The following is a 16,444-nucleotide window of genomic DNA, read 5'->3' as shown; positions in this document are numbered from 1 at the left end:
TATGACAGCAGCAAATTTCTCATACATTGAAGTTTTCGTTATTTTCTTTTAAGTTGTATACTTTTGTGATAATTACATATTGTGTTGATTTTAATTTTTGAAGGTCCATCGGTCCGCAAAAATTGTTTTAATATTTTACCGGTGCGTAAGCAAAAAAGGTTGAGGACCACTGTTCTACATTAAAAGTAAGCACGTGTGTTTTTGTGCGACTGAGAAACCAATAAAAAGCAAAACTGATAGTTAACACTTCTAGGTATCGGGCTATCGGCTTAAAAAGCATCGAAGTATATTTCAAAAAAGATACGTAAATTAGATCACAGCAGGGCTGCTGAGTCGAACTCGGGAATCGAGTAAGATCAGGTAAAAATACCCGAGTCCGACGTGTGCGGCATGCGCAGTACCAAATTTCGAAACTGATTTAGGCAGCAAACTGTAAATTGTTAAGGTGGAATAGCATATTTTCCATGACCCTATGAGTGGATTGCGGAATATCCACCTTATTTTAGTTACGTAAATTGGTGAAATACAGAGGCTGAGTCGGACTCGGGACGCGATGAAATCTCAATTCGGCCAGTCGGACACGGGTTGTTTTTAACCAACTCCGCAGCCCTGATTGCCAGTGCGAAACCAAACATAGAAAACTGTTGGGCACGCGAGTTGTTAACATTTTGACATTATTCATAATCTGGCACACTGCGTACGCAAGGTTGCTGACCCCTGCTTTAGAGTTATAAATCCTGTTAGATAAATGCCAATATTGGAGTAATGCGCGCCGTCTATTGATTGTGTGCCAAAGGCGTCATATATCCTTTTAAAGTGAAGGTTTTAGGCAATAAAAAATATTTTCCGGCTGCTTCGTGCGATACCCTTAATTTTATTTAAACTCAATTCAAGTTACATATTTCCGCACCAGTTAAACGGAAAACAGAATGTTTCCTAGGCTAAATTGTTTAATGACGTCACCTTTGAATTTTTTTACTGCGCAGGTATAAAATTATCCTGCGCAACTATAAAATCATCCTGCGCAGCTATAAAATTATCGTGCGCAGCTATAAAATTATCCTGCGCACTAAAAATAATATTTACGCAGTAGAAAATTTTCTTAAAGGGAACACTGGGAACCGCTGCTTTAGAACCACTAACTCTTTCCCGACTCTTCCTCCCACTGTTTCTCCAATTCTGACTCTTTCTCCAAACTCCAACTCTAACTAAAAATGTGCTCACCTTCTTACACATTTTCGCGTGCACATTTTTGCGCACATTGCGCAAAACAAGGCCACCTCCCCTGGTCGACCAGTGTCTTTACCTAGCTTCAGAAGTTTGAGGGCAGTTTACCAAAGGTTTAAATCCCCCAAGAAATGATAAGCACCATTGGTCCTCCTTATGATCCACACTCAGTCGTGAAAACGTAATGACTGGAAGGTCACATTCCTTACCAACTGCGAGACAATTGCGTTGACGGAAAAGGGACACCGCTATGAAGTTGCCGATTCTGTTTGGGCCACGCTTGCTCGTGACCGATGTCTCAATGTTGCCCGCAGTGATCAGCGATAAAGCTTTCGAAGTGGCAAGCCACTGACGGTCGCCGCAAATGCCAGATCCGGCTTGACGCCGGTGTTCCAGTGGACAGGGTGGAAGCTGTCCACGTACGTCCTTTAGATAATAGAAGAAAGTACGGCCGATATCAGCAGCCTAGTTGACGAGGATCTATCCACCTCTGCTGCTTGGGCTGTATCCATGTTATATGATAACGTTTCCACCAGGGTAAATCTACATTGGAAAGAAAGTTGCGAGGGCTGTGGCTTAAACACGTTCACGATGTAGTTGCAGTTAATGTTTGTACAAAGGCACACCATATCTTAACACGTGGCACGTTGGCCACCATGCGACAGTTCAGATTTTGCCAAACATAGGCGGGGAGGCTGTAAACTCTGTTAGGGATAAACCCAGCCAGCAAGTAGTTACAAAACGCTAGTTTGGTAGATATTGTACAGTAGGTATCCTGTAATCCTGATTAACCAAGTTATTTGATACAACAGTGACCTCAGTCCAAGTCAAGCCATTTTTCAAAAATACTAAAGTCATGTCAAATCATGTTGCTCAAATAAAGACCTAAGTCAGTAAAGTCACTTGAAAGCAGTGCCTTAATTACGTGCACTTAGGTAAGGTCATTACAACACTCGTGTTTCCTTAAGCATGTGCAGTGTGCACGGCCTTCTGTCGCATAAGTTATTATCAACACAGGAAAGCAGTCATGCGTCCGAAGGTCTTATTCACCGTTAATCAAGGCCCTGCCTTGACCAGCCTTTTCGATATAGATATAAACTTCCAGCCAGCCTGACACCATGTTTAATATGAACTGATCCTATTTATGTGATTATTGGCCCTTCCGGTTTCATTTTTTTTATGTTTTCACCATTTACCCCCAATTGTGGGATGTCGGATAACATCGGATCGAAGCCGATACAAGCGATGGTATCGAGACTAGCTCGATAAAATTCTCGGCATTCTAACGTAGAGAATTTCTACCTTAACAGGGTAACTTATTGATAAATATTAGGTTAAGAACAAAATGTTTAGCTTGCGACACACTAAAATATTAAAACAAATTTGCGGCCCACTTTTTACAAAAGGTTGACGCCGGTGTTCCAGGGATAAATAAACCTTAACTAGACGGCAAGGTAGTAAGTAATAAAAGGTTCAGTTATTTATAACACAGTGAAAGGGCATTCTGCTTGATTCGTGAGCAAATTACCAAAACAAGAGATGGAAAATATTCTGTGCAACAGAATGATTAACATACAATATTTATTCCAATCATTTAATCCATTCTCCATAGTGATAGTATTCTTCAATTTGCATTCCGTGTTTCAGTTTCAGTGAGCTAAATATGGCGGAATGCTTACCATTGTCAGGCGGAATCCCCCAGGCAATTTATGGAAAACAATGTAATATGTATAACCAAAAAATCTTTGCGCATCGCGCGAACGTATTTCTGTTTTACTATTTTTCTGTTTTTGAAGGATATTTTTTTCTTTTGAAGGATATTAATTTGTTCGTTGTTATTTGTTTTATAACATTTGCGGAACATTTTATTTTTGCTTTAATTGATTTAAGAATCGCTTTTGAAATCCAGGGTTTGGTTGCAAGTTTTTTTTCTTTACGTGATCTTTGGCGAAGTGGTGCATGTTTACTTAGGGTTACTATAATCGATCAATTTGCGTTAAAGTTTTGGTTTATACAGTTGTCTTCAAAGTTTATGTTGTCAAAGGCCTGTTCTAGATCATCAAGATATTCATCAGTTTTAAATTTGGATAAATCTCTTTTAAGTTGAGAAATATTATTAATTTTAGTGGATGTTTGGATGACTATAAATGTTGGTAGGTGGTCTGATATATGGTATTCTATTATGCCTGGGGTGATATGATTTAATATAGCATTGGAATAGAAGTGGTCAAGTAAAGAATTTTTTGAATGTTGGTCGAATCGTGTAGGTTTGTTAATATAAATATTGGTTCCCGTACTTAAAATGTTGCTAACGTATGCATTTATTTTTCTCTCCTTTGTATTTAACAGGTTTATGTTAAGATACCCCCAAACATAAAATTCCCTTTTTTCTGTTTGTATGTTTTTTCAATTTAAGGTAAATGTTTCTTCAAATTTTTCAAAATTTGCCCCAGGGTGCCTGTATACTGTTCCTATAGTAACATTTTTTTATGCAGCTACCCCTATTTCCCTGACCAATTTTTGTTTCAGATACCAGAATTATATTGGGTTTTCTTATTAATAGGTTTAATAGCTCATCTATTCGATGTTTGTTTTTTGCAAGACTGCGGGCATTTAAATGCAGTATAAATAAATTATTTGTGTTTTTTATGGCGTAGTTTAGCGAATTTTCAGTATAATATAAACAGTCGTCTATATTTTCCTTCTGAATATTTTAAATTTATATTTGTTCTGTGGTATATATATTTACACTATAAAAAAACATTAGGTGAAAACACAAAAAATTGACATACTACACTTTTTCTTCATAAATTTTTGCAATTTGAAGCCAATCTAATTCGAGGCCTGTTTGAAGCAGGTCTTTAGGGGAATTTATTTTGTGCCATCTCCCTTCAACCTTCACAGTTATGGCTCCATTTAAAGTGCCGCAAGCTTCAACAGCAGAGAGGCTTTCTAGGTAGTACGAGAAAGTCAGGTCCTCATTGATGTATATCTTTTGTGCTACCAGGGCTCGTTTTTGCTTTATGAACTCTTGTCTGTTTTTAAATGAAACAAATCGAGCTATAATCGGCCGTGATTTATCTCATTTTTTTACCAAGCCTATGTGCTCGTTGTATATCCTTTTTCTTCGGTGAAATGATGAAATCTTGTGCAATATTTATCAGTTTTCAGTTCCCCGTCGTCATCTCCATCATTCTCGCTTTCCGGCACACCATAGATCCTGATATTCTCTCTGCGTCCATATTGATCCAGTTTGTCCAGTTTATATTTTGTGCTGTGAATTTCCTGTTTTAGTTTATCGTTTTCATGATTTAAGACTTCCATTTCTTCTCTTGTTGCTTTAAGTTCCTCTCTTAGCTTCTTCACCTCCGTGTTTGTTTCTGTAGTTTCCGTTTTTATTTGACCTACTGTACACTGTATTGTTTGCAATGTTTCCATTGATGCTTTTAATTCTTTTAGATCTTTGTGAATATTCTTCAGTGTATTGTCAGCTGGCATTTTCAGTGTTTAAGTATTTTTATCGTTTTTAATAAAGAAAACCCTAATTCGAATGAATACAAGCAAACTCATATTTTCATATGCCACTTCAATATGAAGTTGCTTGTACTAACATATTGAGCAACCATTGGCGTATGGTTGTTTGGTTGTTTTTCTAGCCTGCTCTGCTTGCATCAATGATCGTACTTAACTTAACTACTTAACTTAACTGTTACGTGATTGCTGTTTAAATTCATCAGCTTTTTTGACAGTCACTGCATAGATTTAGGTAACGTGTCTGCGAGCAGGTATCGGTGTGTTTTGAGTTTATTTTTTGTGCAGTTTAGGCCTAGAAAGTTCAGAGATAGCGGGTTTTAAGTGTTTTAATAATTATGAGCGATAACTGTAAGGTTTAGTACACCTTTTAAAATTTCAGTGCTGGTTATGTATGTGATTGTCTCGGTTTTGTCACTGGGGACGGCTTCATTGGCCCAGTTATTATCTACTATACTTTATCTGACAAAGATAAAGTTTATTAGACATTGAACAACTTGTTGCTAAAATAGCAAGGACAGCCGTCGCAAAATATTGATGTAATTTAATACTTACTTTTTTTAATAAATGAGCACAGTTTTATATATTGGGTGTAAATCTACGATTCATCTTTTTTAAACAGGTAAAACATAAAAAAGGTTAAGAACCCCTGGTCTAGCAGGATCCTAAATTTAGGAAAATATCATACTGGTAAAATCTCCGGACGCAAGCCTCTTCTGATAAGGAGTATGTAGCATTTAACTGCAATATGACTCGATATTGCCTAGTTGGACGTCACTATACACGTAACCGTTGTTCACTGACGCGTGATATAACGCCGAATTGTGCGCTTTCAACGTTTCGCATTCATTCTATTTTATACGTCCTAGCGGATTGAATCCCCGCTTCGTTATATCGCGCTCGTGTAGTGAGATCTGCGATGTAACAATCTCTAAGATGACAGAAGAAAATTCCATGGGCAAGTTGACCCACAATAAACTAGAGAATCGAAAGCCAATGGTTTCTCTCCGAAGACGCCAGATAGCTCTCCTATCAGCCACAGGATCGAATAATGTGCAAGAACAGCCTCGAAGATGCTTAGCCCTATAAATCAAAAACAGCTCCTCTGGTAATTTTATTTCTAAATCAACGTTTCGGCAACCTATACAAGCCGCCTTCGTCAGGGTGAATGACACTGAACGCTTGTACAATAAATGGAAAGCACAAAAGGAAAAAAAGCAGAAATAAATGCGAGCAACGAAACGATAAGAAAATAAGTAGCGATTGCCTCTAGTCCTTCAGCAGGTGCTTGTAGCATGCAGAAAGCATCACGTCAGTTTTAATGTTAATGGTGTTATCCTTCTTATGGATGTTCCACGATTCCAAAAATAATCTTTTCCTGTAGTCTGATTCTCGTGCTTATTGAAGCGGCACCAAAATCAATTTGATGGCTTCGGGAAACAGCATGGTCGTTGTTTACCACATCCCTTTGGTGTTCTCTTCGGCGAGTCTTGAATGACCTTCCGGTCTCGCCGATATAAACCGAATTACAATCCGCACAGGGGATCGAATATACCACACCTCGTTGGTCAAAGGAACTGATGGGATATTTGGGGTGACTCAGAAGCTTTCGGAGAGTATTGGCAGGCTGCACACCAACCGCTATACCTAAGTCTCCCAACATACGTCCTAACACATCGGTTAGTTTTGGTATGTAGGGCAGCGTAACAAACCCATCTTTTTTTACAAAACTATTAACCTGCGTAGAAACAGAATACGGTCGGCCGTAGAGCATCGAGTTTGGGTAACCGTTGGACTTCAGGGCTTCGTGTACCTTTTTAAGTTCTACCTCGCGCTCAAAGCTGTTAGAACATAGGCGTCGGGCCTGGTCCTCAAGTGATCGCACGACACCTCTCTTTTGGTAAATAGGGTGATGCGAACGAAAATTAAGATACCTGCCGGTACTTGTTGGCTTGTGGTACACTCTTGAACATAAAGCACCGTCATTAGTCCTTGTGACTTGGACATCTAAAAATGAAAGGAGGTTTGCCTGTTGCATTTCCATGGTGAATGGAATACCTTGCTGCGCCTGGTTAAGATGGTGCAGGAATAGTTCCACCTGATCTTTAGCAATGACGGCAAATATGTCGTCAACGTAACGCCGCCAGAACCATGGTTGTTTTTATTAACCTAAAATTGAAAATAACACAAGAATTACTAGAGTTAGGTTTGCTGATTAAGTACGTTTTTGAATGTATTGTGCTTCAGTTTACCTGGCACACAGAATGTATGTGCAAGAAAGTTAAGCTTGCTTGTGCTGGCCAACGCTATATACAAGGCAAAGTGGACAAAAGAAGGTGATAAGATGTACCAAACATTAATGAAAACTGTATTTGGCGCTGGCCTAGAATCCTACCACAGCGTTGAGACAATTATTAAAGCAAAGTACAATATTTGGGTGAGGGTGGGCCAACTATTACTATTTAACCTACCCAAACCCGCATCCCAACCAAAATAATGTTTTATGTTGTGGATTCTATACCAGCGCCTCGGTCACAAATTAGTATCTGATTCTAACGATTGTATGTAATGTTCTTTCCTTATGCGCTAAACTCGTTGTTTCGTTTACGACTAGCCGTTCGTGTTATGTCATAATTCTCCAAAAGTGGCGTGATGTTTACTTCGTTAAAGCAGCAGGTCATTCTACAATATCAAACAATTCCGGCCGTCTGCGAAACAAACAGATTAAGCGGCGAACGGATTGAAAACAACTCATTTTGACCGATTAAGAAACGAGAGAACTTAATTCATTCCAGCGCCAAAACGAGAGAGAATGAATTAACGAATGAGATTCGAATCCGGCTTAAACGTGCATATAAACGGGCTTATTGTGGTGGCCGTGAAGCAATGCTGAATTAATTATTGCATGCGCACCGTTAAGAGTTGAATCAAAGAACTCTAAGTGACCAACGGACAGTAAGCGTACTGCAATTGTTTGAGTATAATTACATTTTTCCGGTGATAAACCAGTTTTACCAGGGCTGGGGAGCCGTAGCTGGAGCCCGGAGCCCGGAGCCCGGAGCTAAGCATTTTCTCTGGAGCCAGAGCCGGAGCCGGAGCCATTGTTATTATTTTTGTGGAGCTGGAGCCGGAGCCGGAGCCATTTCTTATTATTTTGTGGAATTTTGAGCCATTTAATTATTGCCTGATGGCTCCGGAGCTGGAGCCGGAGCTAATGCTATTTTACGGTGGCACCCCAGCCCTAGTTTTTACGCGATGAAATTTTTGTAATTTGGCGATTGTGTAGTTTGCAACCCCTCATTTTAGGCACGCATGGTTTCTGCAAATATTCTACGCTTATAAAACGCAGTCATCTCAATAAGTTTTGTCAAATACGCAAATTTTTCGCGCTTCGCGTGCACCAATTCTCCCAGTCTTATAACACTCGATTTCATTTGCGCACAAGTTCGACGATAGTAGGGAGTTTCTGGAGCTTATATGTATTTGACTTTTTTTATCGTTGTTTCTAAGATTTGTGAATCTACTGAGTGGATTGATTTTGCCTAGAGTTCAAGAAGTTAAGGACAGGTATTTTAGCGGCCTTTTCCTTTGGAGTCAGATTAAGAAATTGTAAGGGATTCAGGCAGCCGTCGGCTCTCGTCTACAGAGCCATAACCTTAATAAATTTGCATATTTTTGCGAAACAGAAAATTGTTTTGGAGAGTGTTTTGCTTGTTTTTTAATACGGTAAGTAAATTAAATACGAGTGGTAATTCTATTATTTTTCTCCACATTTGTCAAGATCGGAACTTTATATAAACAAATTTGAAAATAAAGTCGAACCAGAGCTAAGCCGAAACTTTTGAATTGCTCCGAACCGAAACCAGAACCGAATCTGAACGGGAAAAGTGAAACGGTTCTTGAAAAATAGAATTTCAACTAGAATTACATTTAGTTATTCACAATCAATTTAGTTTAAATCACATTTTCTTCTAATCAGAATAAATATTCGAAAAGTATTTCTGTATTTTTTTTTTTTATACTTTTTGGCTTTTTAATCTGTACAATTCACCTAGGAGTCATTTCGACCAAAAGTTTTAATTCAAATTCTTTGGTTTCGACTGTGAACATTTCAACAGGGGAGACATGGCCACATATATCTGAACTCCACTTAATCAAACCAAAGAGCGCACTGTCATGTCGCTTTAAATTTATTGTAGCCTACATTCAAATAATTCAACATAGCTCGCTCATCTTAATAAAATAGCTTAGAGCGCAGTAAAACGCGTCTGTCAAGTAAGGCATGCATTTGTTGACTGGTTGCAGTACAATTCGGATACGGCTAACGTCCAGGAAAAACGAATGCGTTGGTATTGAAACTTGCCAGTTACCGAGCAGGATGCAGTGAAAAGGAAATATGTCAGAACGACTTTAGCAGACTTTTAGCATACGCAAAACGAACACAGTAAATAACAAATACAGACGCTGGCATCTCTACAACTGCGAGACTAAGAATGTTGTTTGGTAAATATAAATCCAGCATTTTGGGTAAATATAATCCAAATTAGTCACATTTTGCTCAAATTCGTCAATTTATAAAACTAGAATTATATTGTCCACTTCTGCTTTAGAGGGGACACTACTCGTAATCGTTCTAAAGTTAAACTTGCCATGGCCATTTTAGAGAATTGCGACGACGCTCGATTATTGCTCTTTCTTACTTTCACAAAAATAGTCACGATATCCGAGGCCTTTTTGCTCCATATGTCCATTGCAACGCTCGATAGTGGGTGCCTGGCGGACAAACTAAGCCATTTGTAGATATTAGATTACAGCAAAATCAGTAGGCTCTGTTATTTATTCAGAATGACTTGTTTTACGCAACTTTGAAAATTTGAATCTAAAGAAGTGCATATTTTGCGCACTATGTGCACCGTATCACGTACCGGTATCGCTAGAGGACGCTGTATTTTAGAGTCTTCATCCTAACAACAAAGCTACACACAGTTTGTTCATTGTATTTTTTGTTTTTAAACTAGGGAATGTGCACCCTTACTTTTAGCTTCATTTATTATAAGACTAAGTTAGCACAAAAGGGTTTTACATTCACTTTATTGTTATGTAAATAAATAAACACACAATGTAAGATATTTTAAAAATACAGAATAAGAACCAACGAAAAGGGTGGAGTTGGCAAACTGTTTTTATTGTGGCGATATTATACTATACAGTAATTTTATTCAAAGCAACAGACCTTACTTAGAACCCATGTCAATATTATTATCCATTATGGTCAATCTTTAATAAGTTAAATATTATTAACCATTATGGTCATTTATTTATTAATTTTTTAATTTACAATCATAAACATAAATACGAAGGACACTTTTTGATAAATTTTTTAATATTAAAAATAAAAAGAGTTTGCCACATTAATTCTGTGTAACACTACCACACAAAAGCACCAACATACGTCTTAATTCCAACCAAAACGTTGGTAATCAAACAGTGTAGGGTAACTTTTGGAGAAACATTACATCGCAACAATAAACAAATATAAGAAATAAGATGCATTGGTTCCATACATCAAATAAAAGATTAAAAATTTGTATATCAGTCGAAACATAGATGGAAACTGTTACTGCTATTAACAAGTCAGTAAGTTATGGAAACATGCATGTTGCATAATAAAATTTTCAATGTCAAATAATATCAAGAAATATGCATAAAATGAAAAAAACTACTTCACATTGTGTAAAAATCATTTTTGCATAGTCCAAATTTGTGCAGTTTTACCAAAATGTGAAAAGCAATATTAAAAGAAGACACTGTTTGATTTCATAAATGATTCTCAGTTTGTTAGATTAGTTGATAATAATGTAGAAATTTAAAATTATCTTTAAAAAAAATTCTTAATATTATCCTATATTACCTGGGCACTCATAAGTAGTAAACGCAACACGCTTGTTGCTGCATGATAGACCATTATGTGAATTTGAGTATAAAATAGGCAATATAAAACAACACTAAATAGTAGTATTTCAGTAATACAGAATCAATCAGGAAATGTTACAGTTTTTTTGCAGAATTATGTAAATCAAGAGCTGGTATTCCAACATGTATTTGATAATCTTTAAATAGAATTCTGGCAAATAAAATGATATTAATTATAGTGGCAACCATCATTCCAATTACACCAACAGTGTGTATAAAAGGTTGTACAGCTGCTCGATGGAGCACAAGCCAATGCGTCATCCAAGTCAAAGTACACATCCGAAAGATTATATAAGTGGCAATATTAATTAGGCTTATAACCCGGTAAATGACACTTGTAGGCAAAATTCCTGACATTTTCATAAGCATTCGTGTGTGCAAAAATATTGAATTAATTTCACATAGCAAAGCAACAATAACATATCCTAGAAACTTGCAAGATACCACTGAAATTCCAAAACAAAGAATAACAACTGTGTGATGAAGCAAAATTTCCCACGATGTTGAAAGCTTTTGGTACTTTAATGCATGGAAAATATCGTGAATAAAGTAACCAAGAGAGAAACTTGAAACCAGGTATGCTTGCATCGAATATCCACTGACAATGTTCATTGTTAAATTTGGTTCCATGTAAAAACAAAACACGCAGCCAATACTTGATAATATTGAATGTGTCAATGATATGACAATGTTAAACCAGCGAATTTGACTTTTCCTTTCTGCAACAGGTATTGGAACAGCTGCATATTGCTCAAGAAAGTAGTTGTATATCATAAACAACATACAAGAAAGCAGTGCAGCAAGCATTTTGCTTTGTTGTTGATAGAATACAACAAATATTCAACACCCTAAAAAGCAAAAACAATTGATAAATAAAAAAGCTTTTTTAAACAGATTAGCAATCAATGTTTGTTAAGCTATAAAAACAGAAATTGCACATGCATGGCATAGTTATATTCAAATGAGTGTGTCTCTGAATCACACGAAGATTTATGACAAATAGCGGCGCTGGTCTAGAATCCTACCACAACGAAACACCATTTGGGTTAGGGTACAGGTTAGCGTTTGGGTTAAGGTGGGTCAAGTATTATTATTAAATTAGGAATATAATAATACTTGACCCACCCACACCCAAACGCTAACCTGCATCCTAACTCAAATTTTGTGCGTTGATTTTAGAACTGTGGTAGGATTCTAGACCAGCGCCCAAATAGCTTTATAAAAAGGGGTTTGACAAAACTTAGGGGTCACTTTATGGGAAAATCAGCCTGTTACAACGGTTATAACTTTTTTAAGAGATCAGGGATTATGCAAAGGGCATCTTGATGTATGATGCAGTTGAAGCTTAAAAAGCTGCGCTTCAACTCCTGTTTCAGTTGAAGCAGACAAATCCATATGTTTCCTTATCATGCTGCGGGCTACATTAGTATCGATACAATATTTTGCTTGTCTATCCCTAGCTTAGCAAATTCTTTCTTCAGTTTAGTCATTACATCTTGACCTTGTTTTCTCAGATAGAGTCATTCATTTAATGAGATCTTCTTTCACAATATTTCCAGTTTGAAATCTTGCGATAACTGCTTAGTTGACACATTGCACCCTAATACATTAATGTTTGACTTTTCATCATTCCGTAAATTAGTATTACCCTTCAAATAATCAGTAATTAAACGCACATAATTTGGGTTAGGGTTGCATTTTAGCCAGGGTGGGTCAAGTATATATTATCGGGTCGCCGGGCAAATGGCCTATTCCTTTGAATAATTCTCCTCACTGGCAAACCTAAGAAGTAAGCAGAGTTGCAAAACAGTGACAGCGCAAATCATACTCAGAACAACTTTTTATACAATTTTTGATTGAAAAACTGATTTTGTAGTGGTTATTCAACTGTGACACTTTTATCATTATGTTAATTTTAAAACTTTTACAACGTGTTTAGATTAATATGGCAAACATAACTAATAAAACGAATTTAATGTTCATTTATAACGTTGAAAATGTTTATGAGAACTGATTTACATCCCTAAATTTCTTGTTTTATATGAAAAATCATCATAATATAATATTTAAAAGGAAAACTACGGACATCGAGTTAGGGAAATCCCCTAAATGTTAAAATTAGCATGATGCCTCAATTGTGATCGAGCATAGTATATTTTACACAAAAGAGAAATCCGTAAAACAAAAAAAAACATCAAAATCAATCCAATCAAGGTAATTTACTATTACCCTCTAACGACTAATTCCAAGTTTTTATGTAATTATAGGGAGAAATGTATTTATACAGGTTATAACGCGCACTGGTGGATCCATAATTTTGTTTGAGAAAAATGTACGGAGTCGAACTGAATATAGAAACCGAATCTTTGTTTAATTTTCTTTCCCAATCGAATTTGAACAGTATGTTAAATTTTAAAAAGCCGAACCGGTAAAACCGAATATTTAAGTAACCTGAGACCTAACCAGAACCTGTCATAAACTATGTTTTTAAGAATCAGGCTTACAATATTCGAGGGGCTAAAAAGTTGAAAACTTACAATAAAAGGCTACAGTAACGCGAAATATTATTTACAATTGGTGATTTGTGGCTTAAATGCCATCACGCTGTCGATGCTTGATGTGATCTATTTACTTGATTCTGCAAAAAGTGATAAAACCGAAGTAGGCCTAGGACCGAAAATATTTGGCATTTTTAGGCAATATCGACAATATACTAATCGAAAACAGCCCCTCTGGTAATTTTATTGCCTCTCCAACGTTACTATATTAAAAAAACGAAATGCACTATGTAGCCCTACGCAAAAGCCACACAAAATGGGCAAAATGTCTTCTGCGGCTACCCCTGTAATATAGTATCCTAACTCTGGTTTAGAAGTAAGAATAACATTAAGCCTTTATCCATTAGGCTATTAATTAATACATTTTCGTGAGAATGTCTTACCTTTTCTGTAATGCCTTAACGATTTTGGCTATATACAAATAAAGATTTTTCAGGGCTATACAAGTCTTAAACCTAAAAACAAAGGCAAACTTATCATATTAGCTGACTATAGCCTACTATTCTTCAGTCTTCCTAAAACATATACACGTAACACTTCTCAAAAGCGCTAAATCGTTTGTACAATCCTTAAATATTGCCCAAATTATTATATAACCGAGACAAATAAGTTATACAACAGTGTTTGCTTTTGGCTGGTATACGATTTGTTTGCGCAAGTTATATAACCTCAGGAGAGGCTACAAGAAAAGAGGCTGCACAGTCAAGGGGTAGAGAAGCTCAAATTTTCGATTTTTATGTTGGTATGTTCTCCATTTCTGCCTAATGTTGACGGTCATTGTTGCCTTACGTACAAGTAAAATCACATAAGGCTTTGATATGCCCATTAATTGTTATATTGAAATTTAGTAAGCAAATGATGTTAACATAAATTCAATGGTGCGCTTTTTATTTGGGTTGAAATGGTGCGCTTTTTATTGTTTAAATTGGTCATTAACAGCCAAAGGGTTAGTCATCCGAAGCACCTATGATTTTGTACGGAGAAAAGTCGATTCTTTCGGGAGAGCCCTAAAAGGCGAGCAAGCTTGAAAATTTATAATCATTTGTACTTTCACGTGTGTAGGTCTGATAAGTATCAGCTCATCTGAATCTCTGATATGCTTGATCTATCGATTTTTGAGAAGTGATGAGGGTGAGGCGTTTTTTTGCTAAATCTGATCTCAAAAATCCAGCGTTACCTTTGCTGTGACGTGTTTGTTTTGACGATATAGCCTAAGACTTAACTTGAAACCTTTAGGGCAGGGGTTCTTAAACTGGGGTCCATGGACCCCTTGGGGGTCCGTGAACTGATATTAGGGGGTCCATGAAGGCCTAATTAAAGAACTAGTGTATACTTAAAGTAATGAATTTTTAAAAGAAAACACTTTAATTCAAAATTTAACCGTTTTGCACTGAATGTATAGTTAGACTCTATTTAACTTTCACATTTTTCGGACCGAAATAACAGAGTCATGAAGTCTATTTGTATTGTGACGTCAATTTATGACATCATTTTGGAGCATTTCTTGTCTACCGGGGTCCATGCAAGGCAAAAAAAATTTTTACGGGTCCGCGGTAAAAAAAGTTTAAGAACCCCTGCTTTAGGGCTTCACAATCATTGGATACAGTGAGCCAAAATTGACGGTTGTCACTTTTTCTATTGAAAGCGTTTTAGAACTAATACGCATAGACTCTAATACTTTGCCAAACATATAATAACGAAGCTTGTAAAGTAGCTAATTTAAAGTGCTGACAAATAAATTCCTAGAATAGTCGAGGTACAATAATTTGTCATGATAAAATCTTTGCGAATTCGACGGTATAGCATTTTTAAACTCCCGTTCAAAGTTTAGGTACGGCAGGCCTACCGTATACAAAACTAAATTTTGCCTACCCAACATATCTTGCATTATTTTGAATCGAAAGGCGGTTACCCAAACCAAATACTCTTCATATGTAAGTCCATTAATTATTTACCAAAAAATCTGCTTTAGCGATATATGGAGCACTGCGTATGGCCCGCAACAACCTGCTATCTGGCGTAGGCTACTCTGTCGTGGTCGCAGAACAACCCATCAAACCTTAATTCACTCTATGCGACTCTTAAAACTACTCAAGTTGAAATGAACATTGCATGCTAAAAAGTCTACCCATCTTCACTTTTATGAAAAATTTGTTTTTTAAGAACGCTGTAAAAAGAACAGTTAATTAACAGACGAACTGTAAGAAGTTATTAGGCTACAATTTTTCACAAAAAAATAAAAATTTTGTCAATTTCTAAGTGCACGTTAGCTCGTTAACCAAGTTAGGACGTGTTAAATACGACAGGAGTGAGCTTTTTAAATGACAATAAACCTTACGAGGCCGTTGGCTTGTTGATGAAACTCAGTGTTCGATGCAGGTTAATGCCGAGCAATTTGTCGCCATTAAGTTAGTACAATCATAAACGGTATATAGATGATATTTAAATGGGGACATTGCAACCCTTTTTAGCAATCACATCCCTCTGACAAAAAACGCAAAAAAAAAAAAAAAAAAAAAAAATTCGATTTAACTGAAGAACATATTTGGCAAACGAAAGCTGAAACGCGTAATCTAAAGCCCTATTTAAAAATTCGTAAGATAACTTAACGAACTCTAAGATTTGGCTTATGGCAATTAATTAATTTGGGTGTTTAAGTGTTGATAAACACGTAACACTAGAACCACATCACTGCAGTTTGTACGCGACAATAAACAGTAATTATATTGCGTTACGCGGTGTCTGTTTAGGGCGGCCAGGCATCAGTTTCAAGATAATGCAGCCAACCAAAGATCATTTCACAACAGAGCAGTAGAAACTACTACCCCAGACTGCAGCTGCGAAAAATACGTGAAACGTTTGTGCGCACTGTTTTCCTAAAATCCCAAAGACTGCAATTGACATATTATTGTGACATTAAATTTGACAAAATAATTTTTCAATTGAAAATCGTTTTTTAAACATTTAAACCAAAATGGGCAAGTTTGTTACAAAGGGCCGCATGAGATACAAAGTTGACTCTTAATCTTATAGAATTGCGCAACTATTCCCTTAAAACGAGCTAAATCATAGTAGGGTTACAACGTTATACAATATTAGCTTTCACTGTAGAATCCATGACATATCGTAGTACGTGTTTTTTAGAGTGACATTAT

At 36.6% G+C, this 16,444-nt stretch overlaps 2 protein-coding genes across 2 annotated transcripts; both read right to left on the bottom strand.

Annotated features, from left to right (window-relative positions):
- Positions 1–6,100: 6,100 nt before the first annotated feature.
- Positions 6,101–6,802, bottom strand: LOC146132980 (uncharacterized). Its single transcript, XM_083397615.1, has one exon. It carries the CDS (start codon positions 6,800–6,802, stop codon positions 6,101–6,103), a length of 702 nt encoding a protein of 233 aa, XP_083253741.1.
- Positions 6,803–9,858: 3,056 nt separating this feature from the next.
- On the bottom strand, positions 9,859–12,315 carry LOC146132979 (TLC domain-containing protein 2-like). Its single transcript, XM_083396959.1, has 2 exons — positions 12,233–12,315; positions 9,859–11,579 (listed from the first exon to the last, which is right to left on the bottom strand). The coding sequence occupies exon 2, from the start codon at positions 11,536–11,538 to the stop codon at positions 10,807–10,809; it is 732 nt and encodes a 243-aa protein (XP_083253085.1). The 5' UTR covers positions 11,539–11,579; positions 12,233–12,315; the 3' UTR covers positions 9,859–10,806.
- Between the last annotated feature and the right edge of the window lie 4,129 nt (positions 12,316–16,444).

The sequence above is a fragment of the Ascidiella aspersa genome, chromosome 9 (genome assembly GCF_963924565.1).
Source record: "Ascidiella aspersa chromosome 9, kaAscAspe10.2, whole genome shotgun sequence".
Taxonomy (NCBI): Eukaryota; Metazoa; Chordata; class Ascidiacea; order Phlebobranchia; family Ascidiidae; genus Ascidiella; species Ascidiella aspersa.
The sequence above is the reverse complement of the archived record's forward strand: the minus strand, read 5'-3'. Positions and strand labels throughout refer to the sequence as shown.

Bases quoted from the DNA above. Each gene is read 5' to 3' on its own strand.
- LOC146132980 (XM_083397615.1), bottom strand. From the start codon at position 6,802: ATGGAAATGCAACAGGCAAACCTCCTTTCATTTTTAGATGTCCAAGTC.
- LOC146132979 (XM_083396959.1), bottom strand. From the start codon at position 11,538: ATGCTTGCTGCACTGCTTTCTTGTATGTTGTTTATGATATACAACTAC.